We start from the raw sequence: 20,375 nt of genomic DNA, 5'->3' as shown, positions 1-20,375 counted from the left end.
CACAGTTTGATTGAAAATTTAATTACGAATTCAACGAGATATGACATTCCATAATTGGACCAGTATTTGGAATGTTCTGATCAAAATACTGATATTTAATTCGCAAAAATACAGAAAATCAATTTTCGGCCAAAATTTAAAAATTATCATCAAAAATTGGATTAAAATTCGAAAAAAAATTAATTTTTTTTTGTAAACACAGTTTGATTGGAAATTTAATTACGAATTCAATGAGATATAGCATTCCATATTTGGACCAATATTTCGAATGTTCTGATCAAAATACTGATATTTAAATCGCAAAAAAACAGAAAATCAATTTTCGGCCAAAATCCAAAAATCATCATAAAAAATTGAAAAAAAATTTTTAAAAAGAAACATTTTTTTAGTAAGCACAGTTTGATTGGAAATTTAATTACGAATTCAACGAGATATGACATTCCATATTTGGACCAGTATTTCGAATGTTCTGATCAAAATATTGATATTTAAATCGCAAAAAAACAGAAAATCAATTTTCGGCCAAATTCCAAGAATCATCATCAAAAATGGGAAAAAATTTAAAAAAAAAAATTGTTTTCGGTAAACACAGTTCGATTGGAAATTTAATCACGAATTTAACGAGTTCTGATCAAAATACTGATATTTACATTTTACTTTTTATACGTTTAATTAAGCCCAGACCCACAGCCCAGACCCCGCAGCCCAGACCCCGCAGCCCAGACCCCGAAGCCCAGACAACGCCACTGCTTTGACGACTACTCCCGGAATGCCATCAAATCCAGGGGCTTTGTTAGCCTTGATGCGCCTTGCTGCCTCCACAACCTCGTGTGCAGTGATGCTCGGGAAGTCGGAGAATGGGGCTGCGGCTAATGGCTGTCATGTGGTCGACTGCATCGGGATCATCATCATCGGTTTTGTGCCGGGTTTTGTGCGGGGTTTTGTGCGGGGTGTGCGGGGTTTTGTGTTTTGTTACTCTACGAGTAACGGGTATAATTACTAGAAAAGATATTTTCAGTGATTTATATAGTTTATTTAAGCCACTCCTATTTTATATTTTAGCTTAACAATAATCTGCCGAAGATAACATATTTAGTTTTAATTTTCGAATGTAATTTTACAGATGATGTCTTATAAAAGACTTTTTTAAATGTCATATAATTATTATTTGTTTTAGATTAAATAATTTACAATAAGTGTTTAAACAGCTCCAGAGCTACTTAAATGCTTAAATTATGTCCAGCCCACCTCCAGGTTTTTTTCCTGATTCTGGAGCTGCAACCAGTCTTGAAGCGGTTGAAAGTAGGCGAGCAGTCCATCTATGCTGATCTCTGGCTCTCCAAGAAGAACTTTTAGCACCTCCCTATAGTGAACCGAAGATCCCAGGGACATGGCCTGTCTCAAGACCTCGCCAATACCTCGCTGATCGGATAGGTCGCACAGGTCGAGGGGTTTCCTGGGATTGCCCAATTCAAACTGGCCCGTTTTGGTGCAGAAGTGTTTCAACAGTTGGAACTGCAGGACAATGCTCAGAAAGTTGCTGAAAATCATCATAATTTTAAAGTGATATTTTCACTATACACGGTTTTATGGTCTCACCTGGCATACTGGTCATCTACCTCCATAAGAAGTTTGGCCGGCACATCGAACTGTTCGTTGGTTCGTTTGGTTGGAGCAGCAGCTCCGGTATAATGTTCTGTAAACCTCCAGTAGGCCTCGTTATCATCCGCCTTAATGTGTCCTGCCAGGACTTCCACTCTGTAACGATCTAGTACATAGAAGACGGGTAGCAGGAACACAACCCTCAAGCCCTGAATATACAGGCGATTCAAACGGGCGGGCAGCTCCTTCCACTTGTTTTCCCTCAGAATGCCCAGTTTCCTAAGGAATCGCGGTGAACTGGCTGCCATGGAGAAGCACTTCCCGATGGCATCGCTAAAATTGGGAAAGGGCTCCTCCTGGAGCAAAGTTGGTTGAACCGAGGCAGCTCGATAGTATTGCAAGTCCGACTGCGCCTCAAACATATTGAAGAAGCGCTCCTCGTCGTTCAGAGGACAGTAGGTGAAGTTCGTCCTTGGCAGAGCATAGTATCGCCAGGCTTTGTGCCAGCAGCGGTCATCATCATCGGAGGACACCTTCTGGGCATATGTCCAAAGCGAGCTAAAATGATGGAAAGTATTTAGACTATGATACATCAGATTAAATAACTTACTTCTCCAACTGAGGAAAACCCAGAGCTCTGAAGTACTCGGCCACATTCCAGAAAACCCGTTGAGTGGTGCTCAATCCTCGACGGTGCAGCTCCTGGGTGATATTAGCCAGCCCAATCTCCGGCGATGGCAGATCCACATACCATTCGGCCTGAACCCGCCTGAAAGCATTTCCGATGAAGACCTCTGCCAAATGCTGTGGATAGGGTCTGTTCCTGGGCACCAAATGATCGCCATGCATCTTCCGCAGCGATCCCCTGACATGGGCGTGGAATTGAAGGAACAGAGGTCTCAAGCCATGCATAATCCTATCCAGCAGAGTCATGGTCTCCCGGCCATCCAGTTCCAGGGATCGAAACCAATAGTCCTCGGCACGCGGATACCCATTCAGCTGGGCGGTCTTTTTGTACAGATCCATAAAATCAACGAACTGAGATCTGGTGGCCAAGCCCGTGCGACTTCGCCACTCGAACCAGTAATATTCGATCTCGTCTAGATCTCGGCTTCCTTGAACTATGGATTGAACCTCGGGTATGAGTCTTAGAGTGCAATTGCCCGGCTGCTTGTAGGCACACAGCTTTACATTGTGGTAATTATCGCTCATACTGGAGGCCAATGCGTAGACCAGCTTCAAGTCTCTGCCACTCAGAGCCTCATAGCCCAATTGGGGGATTTTGTCGAGTAGCCTCCGCTGGCGGGCGTCACCCAATCCCAACCGCTTGAACTTGGCCTTGCGGGTAGTTAGGGTCCTCACATACTTCATAAGCTTGTCATCGGTGACCTCGATCTCCAGGAGAGCCACCAAATCATTCGGCCCGCGCAGCTCATTCAACAACTGTGCCAATACCGCCTGATCGTAGATAACAGCCAGTTGCTGGTTGGTTTCATTCAGAAAACTTTCCAATGTGGCATCAGGCGGGGATTCGGCACGGGCTAATCCCACAAGAAGCTAAACAAAAGGACGTTAGGGAAGTGCGCAAGATTACCCTGCCTACTTGACTCACCCAAACCGCAAGTATCCACATATTCCCACACTTTCTACTAAACTCACTTTCGCAACTTAATTTATTAGCTCATTGAAATTCCCGACACTTTTGGTCAACGTTCTGCGCTGGCGCAGCTCTCGAAGTCAACTGACTTGGGCCAACGACAATCCATGGTCAGTGGAGTGAGTCGGTGGCCAGCTGAGCGCCCAGTTGGCCATTTGTAATTATAATGTGTTCCACTTAGAAAATACAACCACGGCTTCGCTTGGCAATATCTACAACTTGTTTAGTGAGACAATTATATCTAGCACTGGGATTTCGGAGGGGGCTTTCATAAATCTTGAACATTTTGTTAAAGAGCTATAAAATTACCTGTTTGTAGAAGTGAAGCTCTATAAAGGTTTAAATGTAAGGTTTGTCTGTTTTGTACCATAAATACATTTTATAGACCATTTCCTTCAACTAGTTGGTATAAAGAACTGTTCCCGGTTAAAATATAGGCTTTGTTTGTAAGATACTGTTAAACTTTATTGAGCAATGAACTGTGTGAGAACACTAAAATCATTTGATTTACGAAGACACGCATTCTGAAATTAGAAAACACGCATTTAGAAATGGGATCCTTATTTCTCATGACCGTGCTATGACTTACTATTTGAAGTAGTCCAGCCAATGTGGACATTGTTCTTGATGTTCTCCGCCTCCAGCCAGACGCGCAGCGGCTCAAAGTATTCCGCGATGGCCTTTCCGGACATGGTGCGCTCTCCGTTGAAGGCCTCCAGTGCATCGGGCCAGGGCTTCGAGGCGCCCATGGACAGCATGTTGCTATGGGATTATCAAAACCATTATGATGTAAGCCAATTATATGAGTGCCCAAGACTTACTGGAAAGCAGCACCAGCTGCAGCACTTCCATAGATGTCGCAGTTATCCAGAGGCAACTCCACATTGTTGGCATCATATTGACCAGCCTTGATGCAGGCGGACTTGTAGAACTGGAACTGGATGATGAAGGACACCAGGTACCTGCAAGATATTACCAATTATTACCAATTCAGATATTCTCGGGTAAGTAAGCAGGTACCCACCTCAGATACTCGACATCCGCGGAAATGTGATACTTGGCCGGGGCATCGAAGTCCTTTTCGCTTCGCACAACTGGCGGTTCAATGCCGGAGTACTCGTCCCTCAACTTCCAGAAGGCACAGTTCCAGTTGGCCTTGTCGACCTCGCCGCGGAACAGCGACCAGCGATACTTGTCCATGGTGAAGGCGAAGGGCAGGAAAACGATCTTGTCCAGGGCGGTGAGGAAGAGCTGGTTGATACGAGCCTCTTCGTCGCGCACGTAGTCCTTCAGCAGGCCAATCTTCTCGAGATGTTTGGGCGTCGATACGGACAAGGAGAGCACATCGCCGACGGCTTCGTGGAATCCGGGATTGGCACCAGTGCGGTAGACGAAGGGCTGGTGTTGATACTGGAGGAAATACTGAATGTGACCCAGTTCGTGGTGCACGGTGAAGAGCTGATCCTGTGTGACCCGGGTGCACTGCTTGATGCGCACGTCGTCGGTGAGGTAAAAGTCCCAGGCGCTGGCATGGCAAACCAGGTCGCGGCCATCGGTGGGCTTCTCAATGATCGACTTGTCCCAAAAGTCCCTGAAATACATACAAAATAAATAAATAAACGGTCAATTAATGATATATATTTATCACTTACTGCGGCAATTTGGTAAGATTCATGGAGGTGAAGAAATCGTCGCCCATTTGGAACATTTTGAGGGGGGTGAAGCCCTGCTTTTCCATCTCTTCGCTCACATCGACTAGGGGCTTCTCCGGGAACGGGGATACGATGTCCGCGATCTCCGACCACTGCTGCGCCCACATGTTGCCCAAGAGGTGCATGGGAATGGGTCCTGTCTCGGAGACCACCGCGTCACCATAGTGTTTCCTCAGGCGGAAGCGCACATAGCCGTGGATCTGCTGGTAGAGCGGGCGAATATCCGCGAAGATGTCCTCCAGCTGCTGCTCGAAGGTGTCGTCCTCGTACTCGTCCAGCCAGGCCTCGGCCCCAGAGGTGAAGTCTGAAAAGAAATTATATTTTTATTAACTTTTGTTTACAAGGGAAATTCATATGAACAAGTACGATATTTCACTTAAATGTGATTAATTTGTATACACTCGTAATTATATTCATAACTGAAATGACAAATAGCACTGAAGTTAAAACGTTCTACTGGCTCAAATTACATTCACTAAAATCTAATCTACAATACTTATTTTATGCAAGAACTCTAAGCTAATGGATTTTGTGACAAATTGCACTGCAATTACAATCTCACACCTCTTGTTATATGACGAACAAAATATTTAAAGTATGAAACAGAGAAGTTCTAAGATCTGTTTTTCAAATCCTACTGAAGCATAACCGACTCATAACCGACATATTTTGTTATTGAAAGACTTCTCCAATCGCTTTAATAATTTACTTAAAATTGCAAAAAGGTTTCTACTTACTATTCAGCTTGGCTGCCTTGGTGTTGAGCTCCACGTAGCGTTCGAATTGGGTTCGCACGGCGGTTCCGGCCTTGTCGTAGAACTCGCGCCAGTAGTAGGCGAGCTCCTCGTGGTCACGGCTCTTGCTGATGACCTCCTCGATCTCCGGATCGAGGGCTAGGTCGCACTTGGTGCTGTCCTTGTAGTCGCACACCTTGACCTTCGCGAAATTCGACTCCATGGAGGAGAGGGTGTCCAGCAGCTCGGCATAGTCGGCTTCGGGCAGGGCGGCATAGCCCAGTTTGGTCAGGGCCTTGAACTGGCGCTTGAGATCCTCCGACTGGAAGGAGCGCCATTGGAACTTGGTGGTGTCACTGGCCACCTCCTTCATGAACTTGGCCATCTCGGCGGATACCTCATTCTTCTTCTTTTCGTTCTCGTCGGTGATGTTGGAGCCGTAGGCCCAGGAGGCCTCGGTCTCCACGTTGGTTCGCTTGGCCAGCTCCTTGTTCAGATTCTCCAGGTACTCCTTGGCCTGAATCTCCTCCTTGACCAACGCTTGGGATACCGCCAAAGTGGCCAGCAGGGCCAGCAAAAACAGTCTCATGTTGAGTAGCAACTTTCTCGCCTGTAAATTAGAGTAAGCATTTTTGAATTTCGATTACAATCGTTCCAGTTGTTATGTCAATTCGATGACGTATCTGATGAGCAGAACGCTCTCGCGCAATTGATTAAAATGTCTCATTTTCGGATGACTCTGGGGTCAGATCGAAACGCCCTATACTATATATCTGTATGTATCTCAAGTGATTCTCTAGAACCCACTTCAACTGAGCATGTCGACCATTAAGATAAGATATTCGCTATCATTTTGCTTTTCTAATCTGTTACAAAATCAATTTTCAAAAGAGCACACTTTCGATACGTATCAGTTATTGTGTTTTGGTGCACAAAAGTGCGACTTTCATTTTATCTAACATCTATATGTATAGAAATGATCGTAAGTGCAACATAAGCAAATAGCAGGTGCGTTCAGTTTAGTACACGGAAAGCATTAAATAAACTAACAGTTTATGGCCGTAGATCATAAATAACATCGATTAGATCGCCTAACACCCGCAGAAGTGTTTCAGATATTTCTTGAATTTATGACCATGTCCACCGAAATGACTATGAAAAACACAATATATCCGTGGACTGCACGATCCCGATAAGATTATCAAGGGATTATAGTGACTGGTAAAATGGTAAAATGGAACATTTATAGTAAATGTTAGAAACCAATAATGGCGAAACAATGCGCTAAGTAATTATGTCATAAAAGTAATTGTAAACGATCCCAATTAAAGGCTACTAAAGGCTATTTGAAAATCCGTTAATTGCGCTTAATGGAAATGACTTGTTTCAAGTTCTCAAAATTCGAATCCGAAAGAGAAACTTACGCTTTGTCCGACGATATTTCCCAACCGATCGAACGTGACCGGTTCGCCTGCGGTCTGAACTAAAACTGAGAACGCTTGAGTAAGATTGCGTGAGTTTTATAGCCAAGCGCAGAGGAGCAAGCCGAGAAACGCCGGCAAAAATGCACTAAGAAAAATATGATTGATATACCTAATATGTTTGTTGCTGATCTGAAATAGTTTGCAATGATTTTGAACAACACAGTTGTGGGTATATTTTGTGCAATGTTTCCCTCAAGCCAACTTATTCTGATATTGAAATTATTCCGATGGGAATTCTATGTTATTTTCATACTTATCAAATTTATTTGAATTACTCTCTGGAGTCATATTTAAATCATATTTAAACATGAGCAGACGATGGGGAATATCTAATGAGCTGGGCACAGAAATAAAATCAAACAATGTATAAATAAATGTTACATATTGTAAAACGGAAAATGTTTGCAATTTATTTAGGCAAATGTTCGATATATGTAAGATTACAAATGAAGTATGATAAAGGGAATTTTTTAGAGTGGCATGGGCTATCTGCCCCTCGACGTGCCCAACGCTAATCGAGTGACCAAACGACTTGACGTCGCCCAGAGAAATGGTCGATAAACTCGAGCATTATTTATTTTTAATGCGAGATCGGCTTAGTCGCGACTGAGGTTTTCACTCCGTCTGGGGTTCTCGGCCAGGTAGGCACGAAGATAAGCCGACGTTTGGAAGATCATTAATATGCCTGACACATTTCCTCACATTTGGCAAATATTATTGAAAAAAGACTGAGTCAATATAGGATGATAATACATATGATGAAAATAAACTAATGGGCACTTATCTCGCTTTGGGTACAGAAAAAAACATTGTTAGTTGGCGGCCATTGCTCCTTTCACACTTTAATTACTTGCTAAACATTGCTTTTTTTACTTTTATTTTTTCTTTCGTGACCCAAATAGATCACCGAGTTTATGCAAGAAATTCGCCAAATTCTACTTAAATTATTAGGGAGAAGGAACTTTCACATTTTACATATATTCTGATGAACCTTAACATTTAAATTGATGGACAGTAATTAATTCTTAATCGCAAATTCTTAATCGCCAAAAAAATAGGTTATGTTTATTGTAAGTTGAAGTTTGACAATCAAAATGTAAAATGTAGAATTAATTCGAATAGCCCGCCGATAGCAGAATAGTCGATACTAACCCCAATCGATAGTTGGTTATCCAACACTGAAAAGTGTGCGGCGAAACAGCACGACCAGACAGCATGATGCGATTTTGGTGGTGAAATCGACCGAAACAATGGAAATGCGCCGAACTTTACCTGACACATTCCACATCATATTGCCCGTAATTTAGCCATCATTATTTCTAGCCCATCTGAGCAGCTACCCGTCAAAAATATCGAACATCCCATGCGGAGCATTTCGGGCTGCGCAGTCTGACCGTGCATGCGCCATCTTGCTGTTCAACAAAGGAAGAGCGAAAACGTGAAATCTGCAGAACGACACAGAACGACAAACAGAGCATCTGAATCCGCATAAAAGGTAATCCAAATCGCGCAGGTAAACAGTAAAGCAACGCCAATCGATTCTACCTGAGTGCAGCTGGCCAGAGTGCATCCCAATATCTCAGCGCAGCGCAGCGCATCGCAACGTTTTTATTTCGCAATCGCAGTTGCAGTATCGAAAATACCAGAGCAGAGAAAAGCAAAAGCAAAAGCACAGAGTGTCTGCGTGTGTGTTTAATTGATTATTCAATAAAACGAAACTACGCAATGCGCATGTGTTTGTGTGCGTCACCAGTTGAAACAAAAACAATAAAATAAAAACAATAAAGTACGACATTTTATTTCGAAAACAATTCGTCAGCAAAAAAACCGAGTCGAGAAACAGCTGGAGCATTCGAGCATCTAGTGGGTGTTTACTGTATCTGCTCAGTTGACAGTTGTGTTTACTGTAGCTCCTCAGTTGCCAGCTGTGTAGAATCAAACTTTTGAGTGATAGCTTGGCTACTTTTGTGTTTCAGTACCTCGAAAAATGGAGGCGACACTCAGCTCGGGCGGATCATCGAACGCCTCCAGCGAGTGCGCCATGGACGGCGGCACGAATCGCTGCCGCGGCTTGGAGCCCAACAATGGCACCTGCACCCTCAGCCAGGAGGTGAAGGATCTGTACAGGTAACGTGGCCACGTGGTGCGCTTTGCAGGATGACTATTAACTTTTATTAACCAAATCGCCCATATAGGTCCCTCTACACCGCCTCCAAGCAACTGGATGATGCCAAGAAGAATGTGCAGACGGTGGGACAGCTGTTCCAGCACGAAATCGAAGAGAAGCGCTCGCTGTTGGTGCAGCTGTGCAAGCAGATCATCTTCAAGGACTACCAATCGGTGGGCAAGAAGGTGCGCGAGGTTATGTGGCGGCGTGGATACTACGAGTTCATTGCCTTCGTGAAGAAGAGCTGGCACAAGCAGGGCCAGGATGCGGCCACGACCCAGGAGAACATGCAGAAACTGGAGCGATTCCTTTGCGCCGGCATCTTCAACTACAAACGATTGTCGGCACGCATGGAGGAGATCTATGACCTGGATCTGAAGTACTTGATTGATTTCTCCATCATCAGTGATGGCTACATAAGCGATATGATCGGAGATACCAAGGAGACGTCGCATACGGGCACTCACGCTGTGGACAAGAGCCTGGAGGCCGTGTCCTTTGCCCTCGACACCATTCACTCATCGCTGCTCAGCCTGGGCGATCTGCATCGCTACTTCCTGGACTTTCGCATCGACAGCAAACTAAGCATAAGCAAAGAGCAGGTGGCCAAGTACTATCTGGAGGCCTTCAAGCTTAATCCGGCCATTGGAATGGCCCAGAACCAGTTGGGTACACTCTTCTACGGACAGAATCATGACCTAGACTCCACTTACCACTACTTGTATTCCCTTGTGTGCATCATACCTTTCGAACTGAGCGAAAATAACCTTAACAAGCTGTTCGCTAAGCACACCGAATACCTGGAGCAGATGGATCCCGAAAAGCTAGACTTCAGCATCGAGGACTTCTTTGCCCGTTTCTATCTGATTGTGGACATATTTTTCTTCGACAAGGAAGTGCCGGACTTTAACGCCCTGTGCCACTGCGTGCTGATTGATCTACGCAAGATCCTTTGCTCCCAGCAGCTGCGCGTTCCGGAGCCAAGCATCTTCAAGATTGTCTCCATTCTCTTCTTCTGTCTATCCAAGCTAAAGATGATCAACTCACCAAAGGTTTACTCACTGCACGCCTTTCTGGTGGCTGCCTGTTCCGATCTGATGGACGCCTGCATCGTCAGCATCGAGCAGACAATCCTGGCTCGCGCCCAAGACAACGAGCGCTTCCAGGCGGAGTACGAGGAACGTTTTCAGGAGTTCGACACTGTGGTGCGCAAATCCCGGAATGAGTACAAGAACTGGCTGGCGGCAGTCGGCGAGTGTGAGCGCAAGGACAAGAAGCTGATGCCACGCCCGCACTCTCTAAAGGATTGCAGCTCGGATTCGCGGGACAGCCAGCACTCCGGCGAGGAGGCAAAGACCCAGGAGCCTGCTGACGGCGACAAGATCGGTGAGGCCGTGTCCACGCGATCCAGTGACGAGGCCAAGGAGTCCGACCTCAAGACCCCGCTCTCCTGCAAGAGCAAGCGACGAGGAATGCGTCTACGCCGCCGACGCCGCAAGATCGCCCAATCAGATGACAGCTCATGCTATGACAGTGAAAGCGAAATGGACACAGACTTTTACAGCGACGAGGAGGATTACACAGATCTGAGTTCAAACTTTGACACTGATTTCAGCGACATTGATGCAGCTGATCCTGGGGAGCCATGCGGCGAGGAGCACTATGAAGCAGGTGAGTCTTTAAATCCCAATTTCTTTTCAAACTAAAGAAAAGTTATGGAAGTTGGACTGTGTGCAACTCATCTTTCGTTTTCAAACTTATTTCAAAAGTCTTTCGATTTCTTTCAGCTAATTACAACAAAAAGGAGCGCAAATCTGTCGGCGGCGGAGGAGGCGGCGGCGGCGGCTTGGTGTACTCCGACAACGAAGACGTTGTTATTGAGGAGGAGAAAATCGTGTACCCCGACGAAGTAGAGCGTAGATCGAACTCACAGGAGGCGGACTCAGAGGAGTTGCTGCGTAGCTTTGAGGTACTGCAGCTGAACTTTAAGAGCGCAGAGGAGGCTCAAAACAAGCCAGTGGAGGGCGTGCCGGTCGCACCACCGCCCGTCAGCTTTTCGGAGCCACCAAAGAAGCTGGTTTATCGTAACAAGTACACCAAGATCAATCCCAACATAGTCATCGACTGTCTGCACAATGAACCGACCATTAGAGCGCTAAAAATGCTGTTTGACTGGCTGCGCATCAACCCGGAGATTCTCATCGGCTGCTACCACTCGAATCCGGAGTTTGTGCACAAGATCATGAAGCTTCTTAACTACTGCAACATCGACATCTTCACCAGGAAGGTTTACTTCGAGCGCGAACTCCTGAACACCGCCAACGTGCGCGATTCACTAGTCGAGTTATTCGATGTCCGGGCCAACGTACCTCTCACCGAGGACTTCGCTTTCAAGAACTTTGACATCTTCCAGAGCACCCAGATTACACTGGACTGGGAGACCATTATCCGGGAGCGCGTCACTCCCCAGGAAGAGTCCATTCTACGTATTTTCAAGATGGTCGACTTTGGCTTTTTCATTTGCAAGCAGAAGAAGTTTAACTACAGGTTCTGCGTCAAGACGCGTCGTTTTACCGAGACCCAAAAGAAAAAGCAGCGCGAGGAGAAGAAGGGAGGCGGATCACGTCGCCGCGAGCGTCGTACCGCCCCGAAGACCAACCGAACAAAGCGAAACGAAGGACGCACACGTCGCTACTCCGATCGCAAGAACGGCATCGTCCGCAAGAGCTACACCAGTAACGAGGAAAAAGACACCGTGGAGGAGTGCCGCAAGGTGCCGCGCAAGGGCTACCTAAGGAATCGAAATGCCGAGAAGGCGGCTGCTGTAATAGCCAGTGCCACGGGAACCTCTGTTGCCGGCGGAACTTCCGCCTCCACGACCACAAACAGTGTCATCGAGAAGCTGAATTTGCAGTCCAGCTCGGGGGCCGACGAGGAGCGCTCGGAGGCCAAGTCGAAGAAGTGTGAGCTCATGGGCAAGCTGTGGCTGCAAAACGAGGTGGAGACATTGGAGGAGGAGCTGCGGGACAGTCCCGCTCATGTGGTGATGTCCCCGTTTGTGGTGGTCGATTCAAAGGCATTGACCGAATACAATGGCATAGTCAAGTCGCTGGTGAGGACCAAGAAGTGCATTGTCCTCATTCCAAATGCAGGTGAGTGTGCATACCTTCGTGTGGGCTGATAAGTTTGACATCAAGTCAACGATGTGGAAAGTAACAATGCCATAAAATGACACCTTTAAAACTTCAAAATCTAAATAATCTATACAATCTCATATCAACAAGCTAATTATTTCGCGGTATTCCCTGAAGTCAAATACGCTTTTATAGTAGAAAAGATTAGGTTCTTAACGCATTTTGTATGACGGTAGCACATTTCTACCAGTTCCTTTCTATCCAATTGTTTTCATAATTGATTGTACCCACAATTAGTAAACTACTTAACCTACACCCAAGGAGAAAGATCCCATCCTAATCGATTATCATTTCCCATTTAGTGCTCAATGAGTTGGATGACTTGAAGAAACGCAGCGAGAATGTTCGCCATGTCATCCGTTGGTTGGAGCAGGAGTTTAAGCAGGGCAATAGACACTTGCGTGCCCAGCGCGATAACGAAAGTCAGCCGCTTTCCCTGCTGAAGATATCACGCAAGATGGGTGAGTTTAGCAAATATTTATCGCACTAGAATGTGCCAGCTAATGGTGTTGTTTTGTGTTTCTACCCACAGATCGTGACGCCTCGGTTTTCCTTCAAATAGCCCAGTTCTGCAATCACCTGGTGGCCAACCATGCCGATCCGCACGTCAGCGAACTGCAGAAGAGTGTCGTCACGTATTTGTCCGGCGACAACTTGCATGAGAAGAACCGCCAGCAACAGAACTTCAGCTACACCGGCATCCTTGACTCGATACCCGTACGCTATGCCCAGATCCAGAGCTTCTACGCAAAGTTTAAGGCCAACAAAAAATGAACGGGCCCAAGTGGAGCGGCAACGGTAGCGGGCGCTAAGGCGGCAAAGGCAACTGCAGACCAAATGCAATGCGAGCTAAAAAGGGTGCGAGCGTGTTCTCTCTGTACAACCACAAATCGACATGGAGTTCCAAAGTTAACGAAGGCCGTGGACGACGGCAAAACCAAACCAGCAATCGCTGCTGCAGCTTCGGTTGTGGCCGTGTTTTCCCCAAAAAAAAACTGAAACTGAAACTGTTACCATCAGCGGGAGCAAGATTCCCCCAGCCTAGCCTGTGCAGCAGCAGCATTGCGTGGAATTTGCTTGTTGTGTTTAGACCAAACTAAAACAAAATACCAATCAAAATCGTTCACTTTCAACTCGATGGCTACAATGATGACGACCTCCCAGCTAATGTTAAATGGACAACGGCATACGCACAACCTTAAACAAAAATTCTTAGGAAAAAAAATCGTAAAAAAAAAACAACCAAACAACTTTTCAAGATAACAGCAGGCATGACCTGAGCGGTTCACGGGCAAAAGATCTTCGTGGAGCAGCTAATTGTTGGGAGAGCGGGATGACGGCGACCAGGACGGATCGACCTTCTAATCGGTTATTTACTTGATGTACCACTTCGTATTCAAGATTTCGCGTTTCCTGCGTCGGGCTGGACTATGGATCCAAAAACTGTCGATCTTTCCTGCAGTTGTGTTTCGTTCTCGGTTTGGCAGACAGAGTAAATTTAAATTTTCGCGCTTCTGACTAGGCAATCCGCGTGATCTTCTCCACAAAAACAAAGTATATGGTATATATATAAAACTTACATTTTAATGCAGTCATAACTAAAGCCTCTCTTGTGGTTCACCAATGCAATTTCCCATTAAAGAATAAAGGAAAATGCCGCACATATGTAAACAAAATTCTATGTCATTTTAAATGTTTCCCAAATTGAAAGCTATGTTACATTTTGTTTGACTAATAAAGCGCCCAACCACAAATATACTGTTTTAATATGGCTTTTGGTTAATAAATAAAAGCTGGAAATGGAAATGGCAAGAAATAAGAAGTATATGGTTTAAAATGTTTAATAGATTTTTATTGAAGGGTTTTTCTTTTGTTGTTTTTTTGTGATTTTTGTGTGCTACTTTTCCTTCCAATTAGATTGAGTTTGTCACGTTTTGTGGTTTGTAATTCGTACAAATAGCGTACACAATATATAGGGGTGTATACATATAGTAATATTTAGATTGATTTATAACTATTTTGTATAATAGTTTTGAAATACTTTCAATTAAATTTTTGTCTACCCAGATTCCGTACCACCGGAATCAAATTTTCTGCAGTTTAATATCTAAAACGAGTTATTTTTGTTTGGAATTTATATAGCAAAGAATTTTGTGAGTTTGGTTCAGCATAAGCTACATTTGGGCGTGTTCATTTGTTTAAACCGATTATCAAGCAATTTCAACTATGTATGTATATAATATATATATGTTCGTGTATATTGTTTAGCATAAGTTTGTTTTTGGCTTTAATCTTAGATTCATTTTGTTTATACGTATATTTTGCATCAGCTTTTATCTATTGTTTAGGTTGTAAAAGTATTATTCTTCTTACGTGGAGTCTTTTGCAATCTGCTGATGGTTGTCGAAAGTTACAAGTTACAATAGTTACTAAATAATTGTTTTGCAAACGATTTAAAAACCTGCACACGATTAAAAAAACAATAATAATAGTTTCACGTAATACGAAAATAATAAATTATACACTTGAGATTACAACAAGGCTGTACAGGTTTTCATGGCTTAAGAACTAAACAAACTAAAAGAAAACATAAATAAAACTTGTGAATTTCCATTCAACGCTTGCCAAATAATAATAATATTAAACATTTGCACAACATTCCTAAAACCTAAACGCTATACATTTTTTACGCTCGAATTTAAACTAAGTCCGTCATGAACAACCAAAACTAATGAATTGTACACTTGCTATGAAAATTCACGTTTCTCTTATTTCAATTTTAACTAATTCAGATCACACCCGACACAGACTTCTCGTACGGCGTTCCCAACGTGTCGCGTCTCCGAGGCAGGGTGCCACTGGCCGTCAAAGGAGCCGCCTCTGGGCAGCCCAGTCCTTCGAGCAGCTCCACCAGCGCCGTCGTGTCCTCGACATTGTACTGGGGAGCAGGAATGCCGCCGTTTGTGGGCGGAGCGGGAGCAGGAATCGTTGTGCCCGCCTGAGCAGCTGCAGCGGCCTTGATCGACTTGGCGGTGGCCAGGGATTGTGCTGCTCGAGCGTAGGCCAGGCAGGTGCGACCCTCATGATCCGTGTGCTTGATGTTGGCACCATTCTGTAAAGAGCAATGAGTACTTGTTAATAACTAATTCAGTTAATTTGGTGTCCAGTTAACTTACCCATATGAGCAGCTGAGCGATGGCCAGGTTGCCAATAGCACAGGCAAGCAGCAGCGGAGTTCGCACATCTCGGGCACTGACATTGGCATTGGTCACCTCGGACGGGCAATTGGCCAGAATCGAAACAATCGACTTGATGTCCGCCCTGATCACAGCCTCGATCAACTGCTGACCCGGACTCGGGCTAGGATGCGCTGAGGATCCGTTGCCCAGTGGGGTCAGGAACTCCTTGGCCTCGTACTTGCTGCGCACCCATCGCTCCTTGTCCTCGCGACTGGCCTGCGAAGTAGGCTTCACCCGCTGCCGCGTGTTCGACTCCCAAACAGAGTTGGCCAGACTGTTGCCAATGGCCAGCATCACGCTGAGATGCGGGGATCTGGTGGAGTATGAAAATATATGTTAGAATGATGATAGAAGTGCAAACTTTGAATAAACTTACGGCCAGTCATCCAGTCCCAGAGAGCGAACCTTGGATATGTGCGAGCCAAGATTGCGGTGCACGCCAGAGCATTCGATGCACATGAGTACGCCCAGGTTCAAGCTAGCCCATTCAGGATCTAGAAGAATAAGAGGATAAGAGAAGGGTTAGTAAATATAAAAGTAAGCGGCTTAAAGTTAAACTCACTTGGCGCTCCACAGTCGACGCAGAACCCGTTGCCAGGAACCCGCTGTCGGATAGCCAGCATGGCAGCGAGATCGGTACTGGTGGCCTGTTTGGTCTTGCTACTCTCGATGCTCTGCAGGCTCTTGAAGATCTCCTGCTCGACGGCCGCCACCCACTCGTCGCGCTCCTCGGAATTGGCGGCCTCGAAGTGCCACTGCTTGGAGTCCAGCGATACGATGTAGAATTCATAGCCATCGTTGTCGTCCGCCTCGTTTGCTTTCACGCTGCTGCTCTTCATGCGGCGATGTCGCTTCTTCACGTTCGGCGTCTGGGCCTCCAGCTTGTTTCCCGCATTGGCCGCTTCTCCGGCGATAAAAGTCTGTGAATTTGAGTTGGACATGGCTATGCCCTCGTCCCCGCTCGTCTGCTGTGAGCTGTTCGACTTCAAAGGCTCTCCACCGGCGCCAGCTGCTATGGATCCGGCACCAAGTAGGGAGAGTTTCTCGCTCAGCTTGCGCTGATTGTCCTTGGCCAGGGTGAGACAACCGATGCCATCGCTCAGCGTGTTCTGAGCCCTTTGGCCATTGGCCATCAGGGAACTGGTGAGCGCACTGTTCGTGATGATGCTCTTGGAGCCACGAGGCTTCTGTCCCGGCACCTTCACGGTGACGTACTGCAGCGGAATCTCCTTGCCGTGCACATCGTCCATGTAGTCGTGCAGAGAGGGATGATAGGTGAGGCGGCCGTCGTTGCACAGGGTCACGTACTTCTTTTTCCACTCCTTGTTCAAGGACTTGCTGGAGCGCTTGTACAGGTAGCCCTGCTTGATGGGAATGGAGCGTCCACTGCCCAGCTCACTGCTCTTTGGCTCCTTCTCCTTGTCGGCCTTTTTCGAAGAGGAGGGGATGAAGAGGTTGGAACGCCGCCGGCTCTTGCGGCTCGTCGTGGGCGTCGAGGTGGGTGTGGGCAGCTCCTTTCCCGGCGGTGGCGCCAGGTCACGTGGATCGCGCAACTGCACCTGGGAGCAATCACCCTGCAGCGAATTGGCCGCTCCGGGATTGTATTTGGTGATGTTGTTGTTCTCGTTGGTGGTGGAACTACTGGCCGTTTGCAGGGACCAAAGTTTCTGCTCCGCCTGGGCGAAATCCGCACTCATTCGCAGTGGCAGCTGCTGCTGGCCACGTTGTCCATTGGTGGGCGCCTGGTAGGGAGCCAATCCCAGGCGATTGCCCTGCGGGGTCGTGGGTCTCGCCGGTTGCACCTGTGGTGGCAAAGGCAGGCGCTGCGAGAGGATCTTTTGACAGGCTAAAAGGATTAGGTAACTTTCGATTAGTCTTCTGCGGATATCTTATTTGAGTGGCTGGACTCACCATCCTGAAAGACACGCTCCACATTCAGGCCGTAGGTGGCGCAGGTCTCGTAGTAGGAGCAACGCTTCAGATCGCTGGCCAACTTCCTGGCACGGGTGTCGTCAATCACGCGAGGATTGCGCTCGCTGATGGCATCTATAAAGTTAATAGGGTTAATATTAATAATATATGAATGAATGATGTAATGCTGTGCTATGTTATTTCGGTAGAAATAATTCGTTTCAGGAACGAACATATTCACATTCTTTACACTATTAAATAATTTACTTACCTTGCGTTCCGACCAATATCATGGGTATTTCCTGGCCATTCCGAAAATGCGCCATTTTCGTATAGTAGTTGTAGACGGTGTTGAAGCTGCCCTCGTTCTCCAGGCTGAACACGAAGATTACCGCATCCACCCAGCCAGCGAACTGTAAGGAAAAAGACGAAAAATCATATAATGAGTTAAAAATGGCAAAGGGTTGGCAGTTGGTAAGGGAAAGCAGAAAGCTGAGAACGGCAAACGGAAAACAAAGAGAGTCCTGCGAAAACACAGCGCGCTTTGGGACGCGTCGAGTCCTTGACTTTGCGATGGATTCTGGGGAGGAATGACTTGGATTCGCATGCGGCGTCTGGCGGAAGCGCGCAAAACAATGGTCATATGTATAGACGCAGCTCCTTACTGAGGAGCTGCGAGGAGTTTGGAGTTAGAGTTGTTTTTATTTTTCATCCTTAAATTCAGCTGGGCCGAAGGACTGAACACACACACTTGAGAAAGTCGCTAATGAAGCACTTGAAGCCTTCTTTCCACTCCACTCCGCTCCGCTCCGCTCGCCAGGTAGACGTGTGTTAAACTTTTTAATGATTTTTGTATGCCCCAAACACACACGCGCACACACACACACATACACACAAGCGCACACACAGTTTGGCAGGATAATGAACTTTTATATGGCATGTAAACAGGCTCTGCTGTTTCTGCGCAGGATTCCCATTGAAGGCGACGCCAGGAAATGGAGTTCCCAGTTAATATTGATTGACTGTCCTTCGGTTCGAATCAATTAATAATGCATCGCAGGCATTTTACCTGGACCCAATGCCGGAATTATTTATGTAACTCGCTCATGGAGAAGTCGCTGGCACTTTCGAGTTCGGTCGTTATCCTGTCCCAAAAAGGAGCAGCAGTTCGGCGATGGAAAAAAGCCGCCCGCACGCGACGCCAGTCGACAAACAACTGGCTGCTAGAATGTCCTGGCGACGAGGACACTCGTCTGCGTTGCTGTGTGCTGTGTGCATTGTGTTGTTCTCGTGGTGGGTGGTTGGACCGACTCCCTACTCCCCAAAAAGCAACCCTGCCCCGCCGTCCTGGGCGCCGCCACCATTGCCACTTTTTATGATTTGTTGTGAAAATGTATGCAGAGGAAACAGGAAAGCAAAAACGAAGCACCAGTGCAAAGGGGGTCGCAAAAAAGTTGCACCAACTGGCGACGAAGGGCTCGAGCTCACACAGATACTCGATTGTAGGGTGTGTGAGTGTGTGTGTGTGTGCAGGGGGGAGGTGGGGAGGCGGAAGATCCTGTGTGTGCTTACTGCACATATGTATGCTGATGACGAAGGAAAACAACTGCAGATGTAAGCATTACGATGAGGATCACAAAAGTGGTTCGACCTATTCTTCTAAATCGAAGAGATTCCTTTGACGAGGATTCATAATCTACAAGCTATTATTACGCAACTAACAGCTTTCTAGGCCAAACATTGAAAAACCAATAAAATGCTTTCTGCCATTTATTTCTAGTATCCTATCTGCAGCACCGCGAGTGTGCACCCCCATTTTCCGGGTATGACAATAAGAAATCGACCATTCTTCGGTCGCATGCAATATTGTTGTCGCTGCCTCTCGTCGTCTCGTGTCTCGTATATGGTATGGTAATGATATCCTTCGCTGGGGAGACGGAAAAAAAGCAACTACAAATGCGCCAGAGTGGCGACAAGTCGACCATTGAATGAGTGATTTTGCCCAGAGTCGGGCGGCGAGTGTTTTTGCTGCGAGGGTGGGTGGAACTTTCCGGGTTGTTCTCGTTTTGGGTGGGTTCGCCGATGTAACAGCCACTCTCGACGTAACTTTTGAGGGTTATTTGGACTATGAAATATGAGTTTATTATGTCCCATAATGCTGTGACTGGCATGAGTTGGCCAAAGAAAGTGATATAAAATTAGTTGATTTGTGAATTGGAAGGAATTACAAATGTAACGAAAGTGGGAGTTGATATGGAATGTGTGCATTCAAGTGAAAGGGCTGACTGACAGTTTGACATGCAGCGACTATTATGTAATATGCATTATAGTGCAGTCGAGCGAGAAAAATCGCTTATGAAATGTGTCACTGCTAATGACAGTCGCAAACTTCTGTTGAAGAGATAGCAATTTAAGAACTCCTTTTATTTAAATCCATTCTGAAGTGTTCCCTTATATTCCAGTCACTCCCAAACTGTGGCGCGCGTACTGTACCCACCAAACTGTTCCCAGCAATCCAATCCGTTCCCTAAAACATTTTAAGCCGTAATCCTTTGTTAGGTTTGCCGACGATAATTTAGGTCAATCATCTGCTTGACTTGCGAAAATTCTCCAAACTTATAATTAAAAAGGATGAAAATAAAAAGCGAAAGCAATTTGAATAAGAATCGCTAGCA

At 46.0% G+C, this 20,375-nt stretch overlaps 4 protein-coding genes across 5 annotated transcripts in view; 1 reads left to right on the top strand and 3 right to left on the bottom strand.

Annotated features, from left to right (window-relative positions):
• Window positions 1-1,084: 1,084 nt before the first annotated feature.
• On the bottom strand, window positions 1,085-3,235 carry LOC122626447 (angiotensin-converting enzyme). Its single transcript, XM_043806719.1, has 4 exons — window positions 3,215-3,235; window positions 2,213-3,159; window positions 1,600-2,160; window positions 1,085-1,540 (listed from the first exon to the last, which is right to left on the bottom strand). Exons 1-4 carry the CDS (start codon window positions 3,233-3,235, stop codon window positions 1,234-1,236), a joined length of 1,836 nt encoding a protein of 611 aa, XP_043662654.1. The 3' UTR covers window positions 1,085-1,233.
• A 467-nt stretch (window positions 3,236-3,702) lies between these two features.
• LOC122615798 (angiotensin-converting enzyme) lies at window positions 3,703-7,260 on the bottom strand. Its single transcript, XM_043790922.1, has 7 exons — window positions 7,130-7,260; window positions 5,709-6,315; window positions 4,912-5,275; window positions 4,284-4,850; window positions 4,081-4,221; window positions 3,849-4,021; window positions 3,703-3,783 (listed from the first exon to the last, which is right to left on the bottom strand). The coding sequence occupies exons 2-7, from the start codon at window positions 6,292-6,294 to the stop codon at window positions 3,767-3,769; spliced, it is 1,848 nt and encodes a 615-aa protein (XP_043646857.1). The 5' UTR covers window positions 6,295-6,315; window positions 7,130-7,260; the 3' UTR covers window positions 3,703-3,766.
• Window positions 7,261-8,459: 1,199 nt separating this feature from the next.
• LOC122615777 (protein SMG5) lies at window positions 8,460-14,304 on the top strand. Its single transcript, XM_043790888.1, has 6 exons — window positions 8,460-8,684; window positions 9,166-9,316; window positions 9,385-11,027; window positions 11,144-12,508; window positions 12,853-13,011; window positions 13,083-14,304. Exons 2-6 carry the CDS (start codon window positions 9,177-9,179, stop codon window positions 13,322-13,324), a joined length of 3,549 nt encoding a protein of 1,182 aa, XP_043646823.1. The 5' UTR covers window positions 8,460-8,684; window positions 9,166-9,176; the 3' UTR covers window positions 13,325-14,304.
• A 623-nt stretch (window positions 14,305-14,927) lies between these two features.
• LOC122615788 (centaurin-gamma-1A) overlaps window positions 14,928-20,375 on the bottom strand; it is a 54,324-nt gene continuing 48,876 nt past the window's right edge. Inside the window, exons 3-8 of one of the 2 annotated variants that reach the window (XM_043790899.1) lie at window positions 17,972-18,113; window positions 17,701-17,835; window positions 16,352-17,635; window positions 16,166-16,283; window positions 15,727-16,102; window positions 14,928-15,662 (exon numbers count right to left, since the gene is read on the bottom strand). In XM_043790899.1, the coding sequence (XP_043646834.1) occupies window positions 15,339-15,662; window positions 15,727-16,102; window positions 16,166-16,283; window positions 16,352-17,635; window positions 17,701-17,835; window positions 17,972-18,113 (2,379 nt within the window). In that variant the 3' untranslated portion in view covers window positions 14,928-15,338. The remainder of the gene's footprint in view (window positions 15,663-15,726; window positions 16,103-16,165; window positions 16,284-16,351; window positions 17,636-17,700; window positions 17,836-17,971; window positions 18,114-20,375) is intronic. The other variant, XM_043790909.1, reaches the window with a different exon arrangement.

The sequence above is a fragment of the Drosophila teissieri genome, chromosome 2L (genome assembly GCF_016746235.2).
Source record: "Drosophila teissieri strain GT53w chromosome 2L, Prin_Dtei_1.1, whole genome shotgun sequence".
NCBI lineage: Eukaryota > Metazoa > Arthropoda > Insecta > Diptera > Drosophilidae > Drosophila > Drosophila teissieri.
Note: the sequence above shows the minus strand (reverse complement) of the source record. Positions and strands in the feature narration are given on the sequence as shown.

What these genes read in the sequence shown, in the direction of transcription:
- LOC122626447 (XM_043806719.1), bottom strand. Translation starts at nt 3,235, where the DNA reads ATGTGGATACTTGCGGTTTGG. An exon ending in TGTGGATACTTGCGGTTTGG is followed by an intron (nt 3,160 to 3,214) that starts GTGAGTCAAGTA and finishes CCTTTTGTTTAG; the next exon opens with CTTCTTGTGGGATTAGCCCG. An exon ending in GGTTTTCCTCAGTTGGAGAA is followed by an intron (nt 2,161 to 2,212) that starts GTAAGTTATTTA and finishes CCATCATTTTAG; the next exon opens with CTCGCTTTGGACATATGCCC.
- LOC122615777 (XM_043790888.1), top strand. Translation starts at nt 9,177, where the DNA reads ATGGAGGCGACACTCAGCTCGGGCGGATCATCGAACGCCTCCAGCGAG. An exon ending in GAGGTGAAGGATCTGTACAG is followed by an intron (nt 9,317 to 9,384) that starts GTAACGTGGCCA and finishes TCGCCCATATAG; the next exon opens with GTCCCTCTACACCGCCTCCA. An exon ending in GAAGATATCACGCAAGATGG is followed by an intron (nt 13,012 to 13,082) that starts GTGAGTTTAGCA and finishes TTCTACCCACAG; the next exon opens with ATCGTGACGCCTCGGTTTTC.
- LOC122615798 (XM_043790922.1), bottom strand. Translation starts at nt 6,294, where the DNA reads ATGAGACTGTTTTTGCTGGCCCTGCTGGCCACTTTGGCGGTATCCCAA. An exon ending in CAAGGCAGCCAAGCTGAATA is followed by an intron (nt 5,276 to 5,708) that starts GTAAGTAGAAAC and finishes ATTTCTTTTCAG; the next exon opens with ACTTCACCTCTGGGGCCGAG. An exon ending in GCAGCTGGTGCTGCTTTCCA is followed by an intron (nt 4,022 to 4,080) that starts GTAAGTCTTGGG and finishes ATAATCCCATAG; the next exon opens with CAACATGCTGTCCATGGGCG.